The sequence below is a fragment of the Jatropha curcas genome, chromosome 1 (assembly GCF_041381405.1).
Source record: "Jatropha curcas cultivar XTBG-Jc1 chromosome 1, XTBG_Jcur_1.0, whole genome shotgun sequence".
Taxonomy (NCBI): Eukaryota; Viridiplantae; Streptophyta; class Magnoliopsida; order Malpighiales; family Euphorbiaceae; genus Jatropha; species Jatropha curcas.
In genome coordinates, this window is record NC_143151.1 from 1,637,769 (window position 1) to 1,656,874 (window position 19,106).

Below are 19,106 nucleotides of genomic sequence, written 5' to 3' on the forward strand. Positions count from 1 at the left end.
TAAATTTTTACCAAATTCATAGGGAAATGCAAATTAAAAATCTTTTAGGTATCTTTATTTTTGGTAGTTATTGCACTCATAATCTCAGTTAATAATGACATATTATGGTAGTTAGAATATTACAAGCTTGAAATTTTACTTTTGCACAAGTCTGATTGAATTATTTAACCATTCACAGATTAAATAATTAATATATATATGCAGACTGGATCCATTGACAAGGATTTAATTGAAATTTAACCAAATAGGATTTTCAGCTTTGTACCAAAAAAGAATTAGTAAACTATAATTGGGTTTTTAAATTATGTTGAAATTAACACTTAAATTATTCTATATTTCAGAAATTATTGATATCTCTACCTTATATTTTATCCTACAATCAAGTCCTTCGTCTAAAATATGTATTTAATAAGTGGTAAAGAGTTCATTTTTTGGACGGAAGGACTTAACAGCACTACAAAAGTATAAGTTAGAGACGTCGTAATTATTTCTTAAATATAGAGAAATTAAGTGTTAAATCGAATGTAATTTAGAGACTCTAAGTTATATTTTATCCAAAAAGAAAATATACTTTTTCGGTTTAATGTTTTGTTCACCTGATAATGGGAATCACGGAGAAGAGTATAAATATTGTGATAACGAGTATAGGAGCCCTTATAGCTCAGTGGTAGAGCGTCAGTCTTGTAAACAGAAGGTCCGTAGTTCGATACTGCGTGAGGGCACCCTTTTCATTCATACACATGCTTTTTGGTTTTTGGCCTTTCATTTCTTGCATAGTCATTGTTTCTATCATTCATTTTATAATAACCAACAACTATCAAACAAAGAACATCAAATTGTTAGAATTGAATTCATAAATTGGCAGCTTATAAGTTACAGCACAAGCAAGAACATGGGAGTAGTCATACTGCCAGTGGCAGCAACTGCTATTCCAGAAAATTACATCCTCCCAGCATTTTTTTTTTTTTTTTTTATACATTCTCATCCTGAAAGAAATAGAACTAAAATTTGAAAACTCAAAAACCACATAATCAACAATCAAAATGTTTTCAAAGATCATCTCAGAAATTGTGCTGCAAGAACAATCTTTCTTGAGGTGAAGCAGGCCCTATCTCTTCCTCCAAACTCCTTAGCCCATCACCCCCATTTCCATTATAACCAACATTTCTTGCTTCTGAATTTTTCCCCTCAACATCTGCTTCTGATACTGAAGACTTTCTCCGTTGTGAAGAAGTAACACTTGGAAATGTTATCCATGAAGGTGCTCGAAACTCGAACCTTTGATCCTCGGCTTCCACTATATCAGTCTCTGATGCTGATCTGTTTGAAGATCTTTGAGAGGATTTCTTGTGCAATCTACTGCTTCCAAGAACTACTTCAGTAGGCAATATTGGTTGCTCATTACATGGACTACCCATTAGTAGCGCCAGAGCACGCTCTAATGCTGTTGTTACTTTGTCCATTGATGGTCTTTCTTTGCCTTTCATTCTAACACATTTGCAAGCCACATTTGCAATTCTTTTCAAAGCTTCAATATCAGGTGGAGGCTTCAAAAGTGGATCCAAGATTGCTGATATATCCGCTGATTTAATGAGAGGAACTGCCCATTCAACTATATTTCCTTCTTCATACTGCATATCTATGGCCTTCCTTCCACTAAGGATTTCCAAAAGCAGCACCCCAAAACTATAAACATCAGATTTTGTAGTTAGGTAGTGAAGTCTATAGTACTCAGGATCAAGATAGCCAAGTGTTCCAGCAGGTAGCTCAGCTAATGGTGAGCCACTATCAGCTGGTCCTAACAAAGAAAGACCGAAATCAGCTACACGAGCATTGTGTTCTTCATCGATGAGAATGTTAGAAGATTTTATGTCTCGATGAATGACAGGTGGGCAGGCATATCCATGCAGGTATTCAATTCCTCGAGCTGCTTGAACTGCGATGGTAACCCTTCGAACCCAATCCAATTGCTCTTTTAAGGACTTGTTCTTCCCATGAAGGTGTTGGTGCAAGGAGCCATGAGCCATGAACTCATAAACTAGAAGCCTTTCTCCACCTTCTTCACAATAGCCAAGTAGATTCAACAAATGGGCATGATTTAGCCTCGATAATAGATCAAGCTCAGTGTGGAATTCTTTCGAGTTCTTTTGCTTATCGGATGACACTATTGCCTTTTTAACAGCAACTACTGTCCCATTCTTCATTACCCCTTTATAAACACAAGAAAAACTCCCTTTTCCCACTAAAGATTCTTCTTTGAACCCATTGGTAGCCCTTTCAAGTTCCTCATAAGAGAACATTTGGGCCCTCCTTATTTTAAGATCATCCAAGTCTGGGCGAACCTTGCCATTATCTTTAGGAAATGAAACACCACTACCTTTGCTTTTCTTGGAATTGGATTCCTTTGAAGCGCATTGGCAATGCCTCAATCTGTAGCGTACATAAAGAATAGAAGTTGCAGTCACAACAAGAACCAAGAGCACAGCAAATCCAATCTCTACAATTATAACTGGTAATTGCAAAGACCAAAACTTATCATCCTTCTTTCCTTTAGAAGCAGCAGCATTAGAATGCAAGGCAGAACAATTTGAGAAACATTCGGCTGAATAGCAACTTGAACAATTATATTCACATAGTCGATCTGATTTCAAAGTACATTCAGTTTTCTGATACATTTCTGCAGGGCAACCATTACTGCAAGGCAAGCAGACATGGGAATTGGGAGATTTACAAGGTGCATTGCCACTGCTAAATTCATAAGAACCGGGCATGCAAGGAGTGCTTTTGCAAAGTCCAGGTGAGACTGCCAATGGAAGAGAGTTAGGGAACCCGAGACCCCAACAAACAGGTAGGAGAGATTTCTCCGCAAGAATTCCGCAAGTGAAGTAATTTCCAGCTGCAATTTCGTAGACTTTAATGCCATTAGGAGCTGGTGTGCTTGGCTTAACAATAAAACCCCAACAAATAACCCCACGGTCATAGCTCTTGATTCCACAAGCATGAAATTTTCCTCCAACAACTGAAAGAATAGGATCACTTGGTGGCAAATCAACATTTACTTGACCTGAATATGCAACAGAGATCTCTTCTTCAAGATTCAAGCTTCTTCCCCAACAAAAGACTCTAGAATTGAGCTCTAGAATCCCACAAACATGATATCCACCAGCTGCAATTCTTTGAAACCTCATTTGTTCAGGAATTAAGCTTATCACATGACTACTAGTCTCATCACCCCAACAAAAAACAGTTCTATTTTGAGAGAACAACCCACAGTTAAATTCTGAACCGGCTGAAATGGATTGAATCTGACCATCAAACACATGGTTCTTGGTCATGTTATATCCCCAACAATCAATAAGAGAATAGTTTCTGTGCCTCCCTGTTAATGGTTTTCTCAAACCACATAAATGGTAATCACCTGCACTTATTTCTATATACTCAGCCTCTTTCACCATAGGTTGAGGAACACCCATTTGAATATAACCACTACTTCCCCAACAATACGGCTGGTTAGAAGCCATTAGAAGCCCACAAACAAAGCCATCTCCGGCAGTTAGGCCAATAAAAGGAAAATGAGCTGGAGTACCGTAAATTATAGCAGAGTTTGAACCATAACAAGTCACAAGATGAGACCCGTCTGATTTTAAACCACAAAAAACGGGGCCATTCTCACCATAAGAAATGGCAATGGAAGATATAGAACCTAGGCCTGAAACCAACCACCACAAATCTGATAGAACAACAAGTTGAACTAGAATTCCAGCTTTAAATGTGTAAATCTTCAACACCCAGTTAAAGATTCCCATTGCAAAGCCCATTTTCAATATAAGAAGATCGTAGATACCTCAAAGTCTCCAACTTTCTGGTTTGATAGTTACCGTCGAACACTATATATATAGAGGTATATAAAGACAAAAACTTTTTGATTGTGACTTGCACACTAGGCTTCTAAAAAACACCAAGATGGCAAATTCTGATAACTACCAAACACTATCATTACATGCTCCTTTTAATTTTGATGAGAGAACAAAAGGAAAAGCAAAAGAACATGAAGAAAACTTCCATGAATATGCATCAACGGCAATGGAGGAGAAACCATATGAACAAAGCCATCAGTGTATATGTAAGGGAAAATGTTAACCATACCCAACTAAACTCACCAAACCAAGATCGAAAAATCCTCGACTTTGAAAGAAAACCTCTCTATAATATACACAATGTTATGAACAAAATACCATCAATGGAAAACCAACTGCTTATGCTGCTTTTCTCGAGCGTCCATTAAGAGATAAAGTTCGAGTCTCTTTATTTTTCTTTAACTTTCAGCTCCACAGATACTTACCCAACCCAAGAAACTGTAAACAGGAAACAAGCATTAGATCACACCTGGAGCCATAAAGTCAGCTTCTTTCAAGTATTCTTTCGAAGTAAAAACACCCATTTTTTAGCAAAAGCTGGTTCTTATGGCTTCTTTTTGTACGTTCGGAAGGATAGAATTGTTGGATTTTGGTGAAAAAGAAAATGGTTGACGAAGAAACTTAATTAGGTGAGATAAATTTCTTGACGATGGTGGTTGCAGACAGTATTGTTTTTTCAGGCAAGAATGGAAGAAAGAGAGAGAGAAAGAGAGAAATAAATGTCCATAAAAATGGAGCTTCTGAATATGGGGCAAGTGTAGGTGAAGACATTAAATGGGCAGTTAATGCAGTTTGATGTTTTCATGCCTAGATTACTGCTCACACTTTTTTGAAAATTTATTTTTTAGCTGTTTTCTTGTTTTCAATTTTCATGCATTTCTTTGGTAAAAAGGTGGAGGAGAGGAGACAATAAATATATATATATATATATATATATTTGTGTTAAATGGTTTTAATTTCGTTCCTATAGAAATTTTAAAATTTACTTTCCTATTTTTTCAATATTTCAATCCATAAATAATAATCAAAATTTTCTTTATGAATGTTTTACTCAAATATAGAAAATATTTGTAGGATGATATGTAAAAGTCCTTTTCTAATATATATGATACAATAGAAAAGGCAAAAAAAAAAAAAAAAAAAAAAAAAAAAAAGCTTTAGGCTCCATATTGGTCAATTTGAATTGTTCTTTTTTTTTTTTTTTTGCAGCAAAAAGATGAAATTAACATTATTAGCATATGAAATATAGAAAATATATTTATTTTTCACTTCATACAAAAAAGAAAAGAGAATGTAACTAAAAAAGATTATTAATGTATACTATAAAAGAATTTTTCTCTTTAAATATTCATTTATATAAATATTCTATCTAAATCAACACATAATCTTATTATGTTTATGTTAGGATAAGAATACTATCTCATCAAATAGATTTCTTAAAAAAGGTTAAAGTTTGAAAAATTAGAAATGTCACTGTTAAAAGTGTTTTATATGAATATCATATCTTATTCGAGCATAAAAATATCATATCGTATAAATTAAAATAATATATATAAAAATAAAGTCGTATATATTTATTGTTGAGCTTCTTTCCAAAACAATTGTAGGTCTTATTTGATATAAATAATATTTATTTGAAAATAAATGAATTTATTTTATTTGTACTGAATTTTATAAATTAAATTCATATATATATAGATATATTTTCATCATATAATGTAAAATTTTAAATAAATTTCATAAAAAAATTTATAAAATTTATTTCTATCAAATATCATGTTAATGAATTTAGACATTTTCATATTATTAAGAATCTAATGTAGAATTATTTTTAGTTAAAATATTATGATTAGAAAATGATACCTTTCTTTTAAGATGATAATCAAATTTATTTATTATTTTGGGAAAAGACACATGAGACAGAAAAATACTGATTACTACAGTAATTAGTTGTAGGATCAAAGTTTAGCATCAAGATTAGAAATTTATGATTTGAACCTTCTTTAAGATAGAAATAACACTTTTCTTTAAAGAGAAAAAAAAAAGGGAAAGCGAGAAAGAAAATAGTTTAATTGTGTTCAAAATAGTTAAAATCTAATCTACACGATAAATTACAATTTTTTTCAATTCATTATGCGGCTCAACAAGTCGGAAACTCTTGTAGTCGAACGGATTTAAATTCGAAATCTCTTACTTTTTCATATTAGCAAGAAGATTAATCAAACCATGTTTTATAGTTGGCAAAATGTCAATTTATTGAACATGTATTTAGGTTGCAAATTAATGAAATAGTTAGTTACATAGTACATGAAGCTAGATGGCCTTTTCAAGTGATAACACACATTATTAATGTCTTATGTGGAATTTTGAGCAACATTGTAAGTTTTAACTACTACATACAAATGTTTAAAATATTATATATATAATTTTATTTGTTTTTTATTTTTTTATATGTGATAACAAATAAAAAATTTTCTGAATTCCTCAAAAAAATAGAAAGGTAATTTATTAAGTCTATGACCCACCTCCAATTAATATTATATTATATTTTGAAATTTTATTTGCCTCATGATAAAATGTAAAAAGTGAAAAAGTCTCGAGTTCGAGTGCTCAAGTTCCAAGTTCGAATACTCTCCACCATAAAAATTATCACTAATTCAATGACTTATAAAAAGAATAAATGCTTTTTTGTTTTTTTGTTTTTCCTGGATTGGTGTTTGGACTGTGTTTCTTTGGTTATTAAATTTCATAAACTAGAGATCAAGATTCAGTGCCCAGATCTTGGGGATTTAAAAAAAAAAAATTTATCACATCATAAATTAAAAATTCTAATATATATTTCCTGGAAAGAACAATCTATCTTAAAATAGGAATAAGAAAATATTTAAGAAAAAAAAGAAAAAGAAAAGTTCACATGCATCGTCTTGGCTTTGCTCAAATAACATTCCCTGTTGCTGTACCTCTTCTTGAAATCTTGCCTATCATCTATAAATTGTTTATTTTCACTGCTTTCAGTAAAATAATTATTTCATCAAAGTCTATCGGAATGTGGTCTTCTCATAGTTCTTGAGTTCGAATCTTCTCGATCACAGTTGTTTTTATCAATTTGGTAAGTCAAAAAGTTCACAGTGTTATTTCAGTTCATTAAGTCTCCAATAAATTAAAAAAACAAACTTATAAATTTTAAAAGACCAAGGACTTGAAAATAGAATTTATATTCCTAATTTGGCACCTTTTTTTTTTTAAAAAAAAAAGCTGATTAAACTGAAATTTTAATTAGATGAAAGGGCATAAATGTGTGTGTATATATACATAATCACTTAAACCAAAAGGTAAGTAGCAAGAAGGCAAGAACTTAAAATATGAAATCTTGTCTCTTGACTATATATACAAGGGAGGAAATTAAGTAGGCAGTCAAAGGGTCAAAGCAATATAATGAGAGGTATGAAGTGTTGACTCTTGACTGGAATTTAATTACATTTAAATGAAATTATATATTTATATAGAGAGAGTATTATGCTCAATAATAAGATTACTAACAAATCTAGAGCCCCACAAAACAATTATAGAATAATAGAGATAGATAAATAGGCAGTCTAAGAGGAAACTAAGCTTAAATATATATGTATATATATAAAATAAAATAACATGTGATCTGCAATCTTCTCTTCTATAAGTAAACAAATCCCCTTTTTTCATTCTGGATTCTAGCCTAGGTTTCAGTTACAATTTTTATACATACATATATATAAACTTCTGAAATTTTCTAGATTTGTTGATAAACATATAGTCTTTCTTTTAAATATTATAGTCAATTAGAATTGAATAATTTGGCATGTCTCGACGTGTTTATGATTAACCTTTAACGTTTAATGAAAAATTAATAAAACAGCTGACAGTTACAAATCCATGCAGTAATTTTGCTGAACAAAAACTTGGCCGGAAAAGTGAAGTTTTTTAGAATGAATTCCATGTAGCAAACAACCTGAAGAAAGCTTTTTTTTTTTTTTTTTTTTTAAATCAATTATAAATCCACACTTCTCCATTGGCATTTAGTAAGCAAATTTAATTTTCTTTTAAAAATTTTTAAATACTAGATAAGAATGTTTAATCTTTAGATGATTAGCAGAGATTAAAATCAACAATATTGCACCAAAGTATATATATATATACACATACAGGATTTTCCAACTAACTCAGCCAAGCAATAATCATCCACTAAGAATTAGACTGTCAACACAAGAAACGAGCTTTGTACTGAATCCAGTTTCTATTTGTCGACAAGCAAAGAAAGAACAGAAGTTCTAATTTTACAGATGCATCAAAAGAATTGGCAGTAACAGAATCTAAATGAATATATACAAGTAAGGTGTTCATTCCCAAAAACAAAAAGAAAAAATTCAAAACATAGAATTAATTCAACCTCAGCAACCACTAACCTTTGGATTATTACCATATTTTCAAATCAGGTCAGCTTTGTGAGTGCTGTGGGGGAAGGAATAAAAACTATCCAGTCTCAACGACTTGGAAAATAACTTTTAATTTTATTGCTCTCAGAAGAATGTAGAACCTGCAACGTATGAAGGCAGCGAGAACTTGTAAGATGGCATACCTAGAACTGTCTTAGCCCCTTTTTTTTTTTTTTCCTGTCTAAGGTAGCACACTTTTATTATTTATTTATTTATTTATTTTGTGTTAGAGCCTGCAGAATACACTTCACATCATTTAGTCTGGCTGCTAGTTTAGAGTCATCCTAATTTGTCAATTAGCTGACAAGACGCGCGCGCTCTTAGAAGTCTGTTCATAAAATTCAAAAAATATGAAGAAAATTAGATTCGTAAGAAGAAAAGAAAATTCATACATAATGCCTAACAAAATGTTTAACATTAGTTGCATACTTGATCCAATTCTTACCCTCTAAATTTAAAAATAATTAATCTGGATTATTTTCTTTAGTTTATTAATATGCACCAAAAAATTTAAAAATTACACAATAAAGTGTCTCACATGTGTGGCACATATAAAAGTGTGTTAGAAATGTTCCTTTTACCACTTTTATCATACACAAAATGCATCGACAAATGTCAAGCAAGTATTAAGTACCCAGCTCGGTTGAGTGTCTAACAGTGCATAAACTTCGTTCAAGACATATCGATGCATCATAAGCATTCCCCAATACATAGAAATAAGGATTCTAAGTGATGCAAAAGGGCTAACGACTCCTCTGCTAACGGCATGCACATTGTAACTAAAGAGGAGTAAAGTCCACACACATCAAAGAAAGAGATGGTGAAGAGATTGCACATATGGTAACTGTACCTTGGATCCAGAAATAATGATACAACAATGTTGTGAAAACCAATTCTTGCAATGTGCCCAGCATTTATTTGTGAGCTCACTGAAAAGGGGAAAATGGAAAAGAACATATAACATATTGAAAAGTATAAAAAATCTTTTAGGCACTAGTAACTTGTATAAGAGAAGGTATAATCTCCCTAGTGGCAAAAAATGTAATGCAAGGCATATTTTCCAACAGTAGTTAAAAGTAGTTCATGTTTTCCAATATTAAGCTTCTTCATGTCAAGCAACACAAGTCCAGATGCAGACTTGGCAACGAAATAGAGTTGACTTCAGGTATATCCACACCAATTCTTGTGAAGACAAATTTCACAAATTTCTTAGAATTTATTTGAAATCCATTTCCACTTTTTTCATTCCAAAACAAAATAATACTGGCCGAGTTTGGATTGGGTTGCTTTAGTACTCAATTTACTTTCTAGCTACAGTTAAAAACAAATAGCAGTTCACCTTGAAGCACAAGCAAGAGAAAAGGGGAGAGAGAGAGGGAGGGATGTGTCAAAAAGGCACCTTAGAGACAAGCCGCATTGATCTTCTGGGAAGAACTTCTGCAGCAGAATGCTTCATGCTTCTCAAGATTTTTAAGTCACGCTTGTTGCAACTTTTTGGATCCTCAATGTCCATTAATGGCCTCTTTTTGTAAAATTCTCTGTTTGATTCCAGATTATCAGATGTTAAACAAGTCTTCTCAACTGAGTTGTCAACTTGTGAGCATCTAAAAGGGACACATCTGTATATGATCAGATGACAGCATAATCCACAAACAGTAAAACAAAAAATTCTATGAAGAACAGGAAATTACAGTGAACTCTCCACCCCATTAGCAGTATTGCTCCATTCCTGAAAATGTAGAATATCGAAAAAACTTAGCAGTGTCATTAGAAATACTGACCATGAAACAGCACCTTAGCAATAACAATTTTGAGATCAGATAAGAAGAAATATAGTGTTTTCTTTTAACCTAGAAATCAAGGCGATTAAGTCTCAATTCCATTAATTTAATTGACCTATTAATTCTTTTAGGCCTAATTGCAACCAAAAAAAAAAAAAAAAAAAAAAAAGCCCCCAATATTGGTTCTTTTGAATACTACCTCGAACTTTATTTTATTTTTTCAACTTGATGAAAGAACTTCATAATTTTTTTTCAGTTCTATCACTGGTTTCATCTCTGATGAAATTGAGCCTTTACATTGTTGATATGACTCCAAACTTTAAAAGAAAAAAAAAAAAAAATTGAATTGGCTTCACCATCAGTTTTATCATAATGAACCATCAAAGTAAATATGTTCCCATATTATCATACAAACATAAAAAAATATTCATAAAAGAAAAATAAGGATTTTGAAGCTAATGTAAATCAAATATGTCAAAATTTTATATATCAGATAATATTTACTTGCCATGTCAACAATCTCAAGGCCTAATTTTGCAATTTCAAGACTTAATTTCATTGGATATGCAACCAGTGATAGAATTGATACAAACTACAAAAGCTTCTTTATAAAATTGAAAAATTAAAAGAAAGCATCAAAGTTCAAGAATTCTTTTGCAATTATGTTTTTTTTTTTAATGCATGTTGACTGGCCAATCATAGTAGCAGTTGCAAAAAGAGAACATTTTTGAGAATTGATCAAATTGCTAAAGGAATGATTTCTAAACTAATTATCCTATTATTACATAGTATTTGCTAATCTATAATGATAATCAAGTTTTCTGGTCAAAAAAAAGAGAGAATAACATTATATTATTAAATAGTGAAAATCACCTCTAATTTGTTTCTCTCAGCAAAAGCCAAGAAGAAAATATCGAGAAACTAATAGTGAATATTGATGTCCATGACTTAATATTGCTAGAAGCCTAGAACATTTGCGACACTCATTTATCATCTATTCTATCACCCTAATTGACACTAGAGCTGTAAGACCATTTACAATAATCAAATTTGACAGTTTCATTCAACAAAAAGCAAATGCTATTTGCTCAAAGTAAAGAAATTAACGGGTGGAATAAGGAGATATTACTATTTTAAGAAAGAAGCAGGCAGCTCTGACTCTTAACTTTGATTAGTCTTCTGAAACAGGAAATTCACAAACATGAGAACTGAGAAATTACAAATCTCCTTTGTTATCCATCTATACTTATATCTCTGGTAATTTAAATTTTACGATGAATTTCATTGGGGGAAAAATCATATTCTATGGTCAATAATTTAAACTATAATGAAAACAATACCTACTTGAATAGTTAAGGTGAGGCCAACTTTTTAATAACTGATAGTTAAAATTCAACCGTGGCAACAATCATGATTCATCTGATCTCTAACATTTATAATAATTTATTCATTAACATAATATGTCAATATAAAGAGGCAGAAGTAAGCAAATAACTAACATGGAATACAGCCACATTGCCCACTTTCGATCCAAATGCATTAAAAATCTAGAACATGCACAAATGCGAAACACCAAATTATACCACCAAAGGTTGCATTTTTATGTGAAAATAGAGTAGAGAAGGTAATACCAGCTCTTCAGAGCATGTAGGCAAATGGTTCCCACAATGGCCATTCTCACAAGGGGCGGCCAATGCAGCTTGCTCAGTTCCAACATTGTGCTTTGAATCCTCCATATCAAAGAATTCACAGTTTCTATTAGGTGAACATGATGCGTCTTTGTGGTAGTTTCCAGCTTCTGACAACTGTATTTCTGTGGAACAACTGGCCAAGCATCCAGGAAACGCCATACAATTATTCTCAAGATTACTACTGTTCTGAAGGGTGGAATACTCACAAACTTTATCACCATACTTTGAATTCTGATGCTCAATTGCAATAAGATCTATTGAGCCATTGGATATGGAGTTAATAGCAAAATTGCAGGCTGTGTTTTCTGTTGGAATATCAGAAATATCTGAATCAAGAGTAGTCGCACTGTACCCATTTTTAGTGTAGGATTCTGTATTAGAAATCTTTTGGTTCTGCATATTAGAACTAGGTATGGATGAGATAGGTCCCCGATCTTCCCCTAAGCAGTCTGATACCTCTACAAGAACTGCAGTACATGATCTTTTCGGTGACAGTGTCAATGATTTATTACCTCCATCTAGATGATCAATCCCTAAACTGTCTTGTTCCATAACAAAACTTGGAGAGGGTTCAGTTCCCACATGGCCATCCTTGATTTCATTAGGATCCATAATCTGAGGAAAGGATCTTTTCATCTGTTTATCACTTTCTCCAATGCACCCAAGCTCTTGATGAAGACTTCGAGACTTGGCATTCCCCACATTATTACATAAAGAAACCTGATTTTGGTATTTCTTAATCCAGTCTAGTGGGCTTGAATCCAAATCAACACAAAGTTTGATTCCCTCTTCTGAACTGACATAAAACTCAAAAGAGGAAGGAGCTTTTGTACAGGTATTTATTGCGGGAGAAGCATTCTCTTTGGGAGAGACACCTATGTTAATGCCTCCACCAAGAAATTGATGTGTCTCTTCCACTCTGTGAATGAGGCTTGCTGAGGGCTCCTTGTGGAAGAAACCAATACCAGCACATTGAGAAACAAACTGAGACTGGGATGCACCTTGAAAATAATTAACAGAGCCACCAAAGCCTTCCTGAATTGACATGTGGAGAGAATTTTATGAGTCTTCAGAAGTTATCAATGCAGGCAAAAAAGAGCCCAGAAAGATAATGAAACCTTCCAATAATAAGTGGGGAGTCAGACATAAAATTTCTACCAGTTTTGCCATTTTGTTGAACTTATTGAAAATTCAGAAATCAGTAAAGCTATTTGCCATTTAAAAATTTACACTCGACAAAATTACATTGGGACTGAAGTGAATATTCTTATATCTCATGCAGGTTGCAACTCTTCTGGAGGAATGTTACAATTTGATAAACATGTGAAATTTTTAAGCTGTATTAAGTATGCCTATGCAGCACATAAATTAAATAAGTCAAACCTTAGCATAAGTTCTAAGTTCCACACAGCTTTCCAATTCATTGCATTTAATGCTTTTATTTCCTTTCTTGCCATCCTCGCTAGAAAAAGATCGCGGTCGAATGCTATCTATAAGCAAAAAATCTGATCAACTCCATCAGAATCTATATTGATTTTGTAAGAAGAGAGACAACCAGAAATACAATGCTACTTTAATTTTTTCAAACTTTGAAGAAGAAAAATTTTGTTAAGCACTGACCTTTTATTACATTTCCTGTTGCATTTAATGGTACTTCATTATGAAAATCTGTTAGCGAAGATGGAGGAAGTAAAACCTCCTGAATCCCACCTAAGCTCTTGCCCAAGGGTGCCAAACTTAAATCCTTCTTCTGCAAATAGTCAAACATCAATTTTGGGTGCATAAATCAAATGCATTTTGGCACATCCAAAGAAAAAAAAACGTGAACTCCAAAAATGTAAAGAGCACCATATACTAAAAAACCACATGGTAGACAAACGCAAACAGCTGCATCTCTGCTTGTATAAAATTTTACTTCTAAATAAATCTCTAGTGGCTTTAAAGGAATGAACTGAATGGAAGTTAAATGTAAGAATTAAAAGTAGAAGAAAAACAAAGGAGGTCTCATAAAAGCTAATCTCCATAAAATCTTTAGTTCTTACAAGAAAAAATTGTGAAAAGCAGGTAAAACGAATTGTCTAGATTCATCGCCAGTAGTATCATGGACGAACACAGGGACATAGAGAACTGCCAAGTTTTCTACATTGCCATTAATCTATTACATGTCCCAGGTAATTTTCAAATGGTTTTCTAGTATGGTACATATTGACATGGAAGCAAGGGCATAATAGCCGAGAAGATGAAGTCTTTAAGCACATAAATAGCTACCTAGAGATTATAGAGGGACCAGAAACAACTGGCAGTCAAGCTTGATCAAGAAAAATAAAACCTCAATAAGGGCTTGTTAATTTAAGAACTTGAAAACTCAATGCGCATAAGTTAAAAATACCAGCAAAACTGCAAATTAGAAAGCAGAATAATTGAGAGTGGAGAAACAAAGGCACAATCAGACAATCAACTATGATCATATTGCATTACCTGAAAGGAAGAGAACAATGATTCTGCCATTTCAGAACTTGACTTCCGAGCAGGCAAGCCATATTTCTTGCACAAACTTTGAAGCTCTTTCCTTGAAAGACTATGAAAGAATTCTTGAACTTCCTTATTCGACATCTTCCAAATTAAAAGTAATAACAGATAAGAATAATATACTCACCAAGTACTAGCATTATGTCATATTCCATTAAAAGATGCAAAATTTTTTCATGCGAACAATTCTTCAACATTCGCTCTGAAAATTAAATACTACATACTGAAATGGTCAACTTGGGTATCAAGAACAAATACTAAGGCAGGAAGAATCAAAAGTCACTAATTAAACTAAGCATAAAAAAAAATTCAGCAAGCTAAACTTCACCAACTAACAAGAACTAAAACACAATTAATTAGAAAGGCCTTGAAAAACAAAAAGAAAAAACACCATGAAACAACTACAAGTCCACTACTGCACAATATAACACCACTGACTCCATGAACTCAAACAAATCGTAAGTTTCTAACGGGTCAACGAGATGAAATTTTGGAACTTTAATTTCAAATTTTTGAATCCGGATTCAAAATCAGCCTCTGTTTCCTTTTTCACTTAGAGAACCAAGCAGCAAAAAAGGAAAAAAAGATGAACTGTACTTACTCTTTAAGAAACAAAAACCCAATAAAGCATCATAATCCTTCTGTTTGTTACATAGAAACCGAAAGGGAACATCGAACAAAACAAAGCAACTTAGAGCGCTTTATTCACTTTACAACTTAAGAAATGAAAGAATCGAGAAGAAAATATTAGATTTCATCTTCTTTTACTACATTATCCCAACAACCAAACAGAGTGAGCTCATTTGAAATCCTCTGTTTCTTTTCTCTTTTTCTTTTTTTTCCCTCTAGTTTTATTTCTTTTTAGGCTTCCGATAAAAGAGATAAAATATAAGAGGAAGGAGGAAGACAAGTACGTACTCTCTTTTTACCTGATTGAAAATTTTCCGAGAAAGTTGCCAAGAAAGTGAAGGAAAAATCGAGAAAATCTTTCGGTATACTTAGCAGGAAATAGTCGGCTACTGTAAGCAACGGACTTCAAAATCTAGCCTTAGCTTTTCTCACGAAATAAAACAATAATAATAATAATAACAAGAAAATAAAGAGTGGAAATGGCATTTTTGTTATAAAGAGAACTCTCGCGAATATTTTTGTATTTGTACCATAGAGCAATATTTCCATGTGTAGTGGTATATATTATAAAATATTGATCTGGTCCGTGATTGGAAACTGAATTTACGTAAAAAGATGTCAGTTATTTGACCAATAATATTTGACTATAACAGGTGAATAGTCAAAGACTTACGTAGAATGAAAACACCGGATTGTAACCAGTTGAAATCGAGGACAGAGAATGGCTCCTTTAGTTTTGGATTTGAAACACAATGGGAAGGTTCTTCTATGATCGCACTACAAACAAAACCGTACCACGCGTTTTAACTGTCTTTTCTTTTTTCTTTTCTTTTTTTTTTTTTTTTCAAATTTCATAAATTTCAATATAAGTTAAAATAAAATTACCACTTTGAAATTTTTATATTATTCCATTAGCTAAAAATAAATAAATGGTGAGTTTAAGTTTTCTTTTTTATTTAATTAATCAAAAGTATTACAGCTGACTATTAGTTGATCCAGTCGGATGAGGTGCTGAATTCTTTAAACAACGTTCAGGAGTTAAATTCAGATACTGTGATTAGTCGGTCATACTGAATGCCGGACGATTTGCCAAAAAAAGAAAAATAGGGAGTATTTTGTGTTGAGAGTTAATTGGCTTCTTAAATTGTAATTATACCAATAGGTTAGCATTAGTCTCCTTAAGTGCATTATTAGCTGTAAGATAAGTATTTCTTCTAAAAAAAAAAAGTTATAAGATAAATATTTTCTATTTTAAAAGCATTTTTTAAAAAATTTTCATTACCTGCTTACATATAGCAGGTTGAATTTTTACCATTATAAGCAATAATTAAATACATTAATTAAAATAAATAATTCGGATATTAAAAGTAAAGAATAAAATTGATAAAATATTTATCTTGAATTAGCGAATACTAATTTTCTTAAATAACTATTATTATTTTAAAAAGTTCAATTGAGTCTTTCAAAAAAAAAAAAAAGTTCAATTGAGTCAACTCTAATGACTAATACTTATGTTTATATATTAAAAAAAAAAAAAACTTTTACGTTTTCAGTAAATTTAAATAATATTTTTAATTTTGTTAATTGTTACCTCAAAAATTTTTTTTTTGTCAATTCCGACTTCTATTTATAAATAAAATACATGAATACTAAAAATATTATTTTATTTCTTAGTTCTTAATATATTTTTCATTTAAGGTCATAATAATGAATTAATTAAGTATATATATATATATATATATATATATATATATATATATATATATATATATATATAATATCAAATAATATATTATACAAATTTGTGGTTTAGAAAACAATAGCAAGAAAAGCAAGGTCCACTTTATAGGCGGGATGATTTTGAAAATGAAGTGCTTTTTTATGATGATATAAAGACTATGCTGAAGTAGGTGAAATGTTTTTAGGAATAAATGTTAATTTGGTACGGTGATAAAAAAAGTCAAATTTTACTGTTAATTTAGTTATTAAATTTGTATAAAATGATTAAAAAGATCCGATTTCATTTTGTAGACCAATTTAACCCTTGAACTTGTTTTAATTTTATAAATTAATAATTAATTTAATTTAATATAATTGACTTTTTATCCCTTTTTGTCGTATATTAAGAACATTCAGATTAAACTTTTTTTCATACTTATAAATGTAAATTTAAAATTTATAAAACATTATTTATTGTAATATAATAAATTTATAAACATGCATTATAATTTTAATTTATTCAATATAAAAAATGCATAGATTTCGTAAGTGATAACCCAGCAATAGAGATTAATTTTAAAATGTTCAGATTAATACATTTTTATAAACTTAAAATCATAAAACAATTAAAGAGAAATACAATATACTTCATATATCATTTTCCTATATTTTATAATTAAATAATTTTTTAATAAATTAGTCAGCTTGATCCTAACTATAGTTTTAATAAATGTCTATATAATGATTTTTACATAATAAGCAAAATGAAGAATTAGAGGTTAAATTAATTCAAAATATCAAATACTTCTTGCGTCTCATTTTGTTTGCATGGTTTGACAAAACAAACATATTAAGAATTTAGTCAACAAAAATTATTTTGCTATTTTTTACCCTTAAATCATTGAAGATATTAACAAAAGTCTCCCATTTAATTAAGGATTATCAAGGTTATTATGAGAAAAATAATTATTTACATGTATAAATTTAGAAACTTTGCAAATATTTTAGGACATAAAAAAAATGAATAATAAGCAAATGGGATGGAGGGAGTATGATTTTTTAGCCATTTCAAATGAGTTCAGAGTTAAATTGGTCTATCTTGCTAAACAAGTTCATAGACCAAATTGACTTTTATTTCATGTTTTTATATAAGGTTTTTTTTTTTTTTTCAATAACTTCAAGTTTTGGGTAACATGAATTTACAAAATAATATATGTATTTATAATTTTTTGCAATTGTAAGATTCTTAATAATTTATAATATGTTCTTGTTATTTGTAAATTGATGAATTACAAAAATAGTAGCACTAATTATCAATAGCTTGAAGAATCTATCTATATAAATATATATATAAGCTAAGACACAAAAACTTAGGTGGCACAATTTTAAAATGTTAAGTTGCTTACGTGGCAAAAGTTAATCTATTTAGTTGAAAATAATTTTTATATTTTAAAAATCATTTTTAATAAAATTAATAGAAAATTTAATTAATATCATTAATGATATTTTTATTTTTTAAAATAATTAATCAAATTAATAGTATCATTAATATTTTACAAAATTTTCATTGTCTTTTTTAAAATAATTAATATTTAATCTCTTTATTTTTTTCTGTTGCAGAATTTTATAGATATCTATCTCAATATAAATGAAACCTTAAAGAAAATCAAATTATATTTTCAACAACAAGAAATGAATTATTTGCAAACAATATAAGATTATTTTCATGAATTTTATTGATGTGTATTTGATCGATATGGTGATGATGATGAAATTACAGAATGTATTCAGTTTTTGATAATCAACTAAGGTATGATTTTGTGATTTACAAAAAGAGATGATAGTACTTTTCGACCTATTTCAAATTAGGACAAACTTCGATGAAATTTTTTTAATATTTATTAGATTTATATCTGGATTTTAGATTATTTATTAAAAAATGAATGCAATAACTAATATTTAACAAGATTATTGTAAAATCTATTAAAATATTTATAAAAATTATAAATTTTAAACTTAATTATAAACTTGATTTATGTATGTATATCTCAATATATTGATTGTTTTGCAAGAATATGGGAAAAAATTATTTTATTTCATTTCATTTTTATGGACATTAGTTACTGTAATAAATTAAATATTTGGATTTTTAAAAATAATTATTAATTATAATAAAAATATGATTTTTATTTTTAAAAATTATATAACATCCGCACGCGAAATGCATGAAAATGATTTGTTCTTAATAATTTATGACAAGTAGTTGCTCTCTGTAAATTTATCAATTACGAAATAATAGTCCCGGTTATTAATATCTTATAAAAAAATATTTGTATGCAAACATTGTACTTTACAAAATAACAAATTTTT

General features: G+C 30.4%; 2 protein-coding genes and 1 non-coding gene across 6 annotated transcripts; 1 reads left to right on the top strand and 2 right to left on the bottom strand.

Moving 5' to 3' along the window:
• Positions 1-650: 650 nt before the first annotated feature.
• TRNAT-UGU (transfer RNA threonine (anticodon UGU)) lies at positions 651-722 on the top strand. The gene has a single exon. It is a non-coding gene; the product is annotated as a tRNA-Thr (tRNA).
• Positions 723-836: 114 nt separating this feature from the next.
• Positions 837-4,654, bottom strand: CR4 (crinkly4). The gene has a single exon (XM_037640194.2). The coding sequence runs from the start codon at positions 3,816-3,818 to the stop codon at positions 1,062-1,064; it is 2,757 nt and encodes a 918-aa protein (XP_037496122.1). The 5' UTR covers positions 3,819-4,654; the 3' UTR covers positions 837-1,061.
• Positions 4,655-8,100: 3,446 nt separating this feature from the next.
• LOC105628378 (uncharacterized) lies at positions 8,101-15,447 on the bottom strand. 4 transcript variants are annotated; one of them, XR_001046552.4, is made up of 9 exons: positions 15,317-15,447; positions 14,337-14,471; positions 13,479-13,608; positions 13,242-13,363; positions 11,799-12,893; positions 10,078-10,115; positions 9,786-9,990; positions 9,237-9,315; positions 8,101-8,714 (listed from the first exon to the last, which is right to left on the bottom strand). XR_001046552.4 is itself a non-coding variant. In XM_012209769.4 (8 exons), the coding sequence occupies exons 2-8, from the start codon at positions 14,469-14,471 to the stop codon at positions 8,679-8,681; spliced, it is 1,746 nt and encodes a 581-aa protein (XP_012065159.1). In that variant the 5' UTR covers positions 15,317-15,447; the 3' UTR covers positions 8,101-8,678. The 4 variants fall into 4 exon arrangements, 2 of the variants coding, with proteins under 2 accessions (XP_012065159.1, XP_012065158.1); XM_012209769.4 differs by lacking the exon at positions 9,237-9,315 and having other exon boundaries at positions 13,242-13,348; XM_012209768.4 differs by lacking the exon at positions 9,237-9,315.
• Between the last annotated feature and the right edge of the window lie 3,659 nt (positions 15,448-19,106).

Coding starts and splice junctions, on each gene's coding strand:
- CR4 (XM_037640194.2), bottom strand. CDS start 3,818: ATGGGCTTTGCAATGGGAATCTTTAACTGGGTGTTGAAGATTTACACA.
- LOC105628378 (XM_012209768.4), bottom strand. CDS start 14,471: ATGTCGAATAAGGAAGTTCAAGAATTCTTTCATAGTCTTTCAAGGAAA. Junction 13,364..13,478: donor AACAGGAAATGTAATAAAAG/GTCAGTGCTTAA, acceptor GGAGTTGATCAG/ATTTTTTGCTTATAGATAGC. Junction 8,715..9,785: donor CAATGCGGCTTGTCTCTAAG/GTGCCTTTTTGA, acceptor TTTTATGAACAG/ACTTCTAAGAGCGCGCGCGT.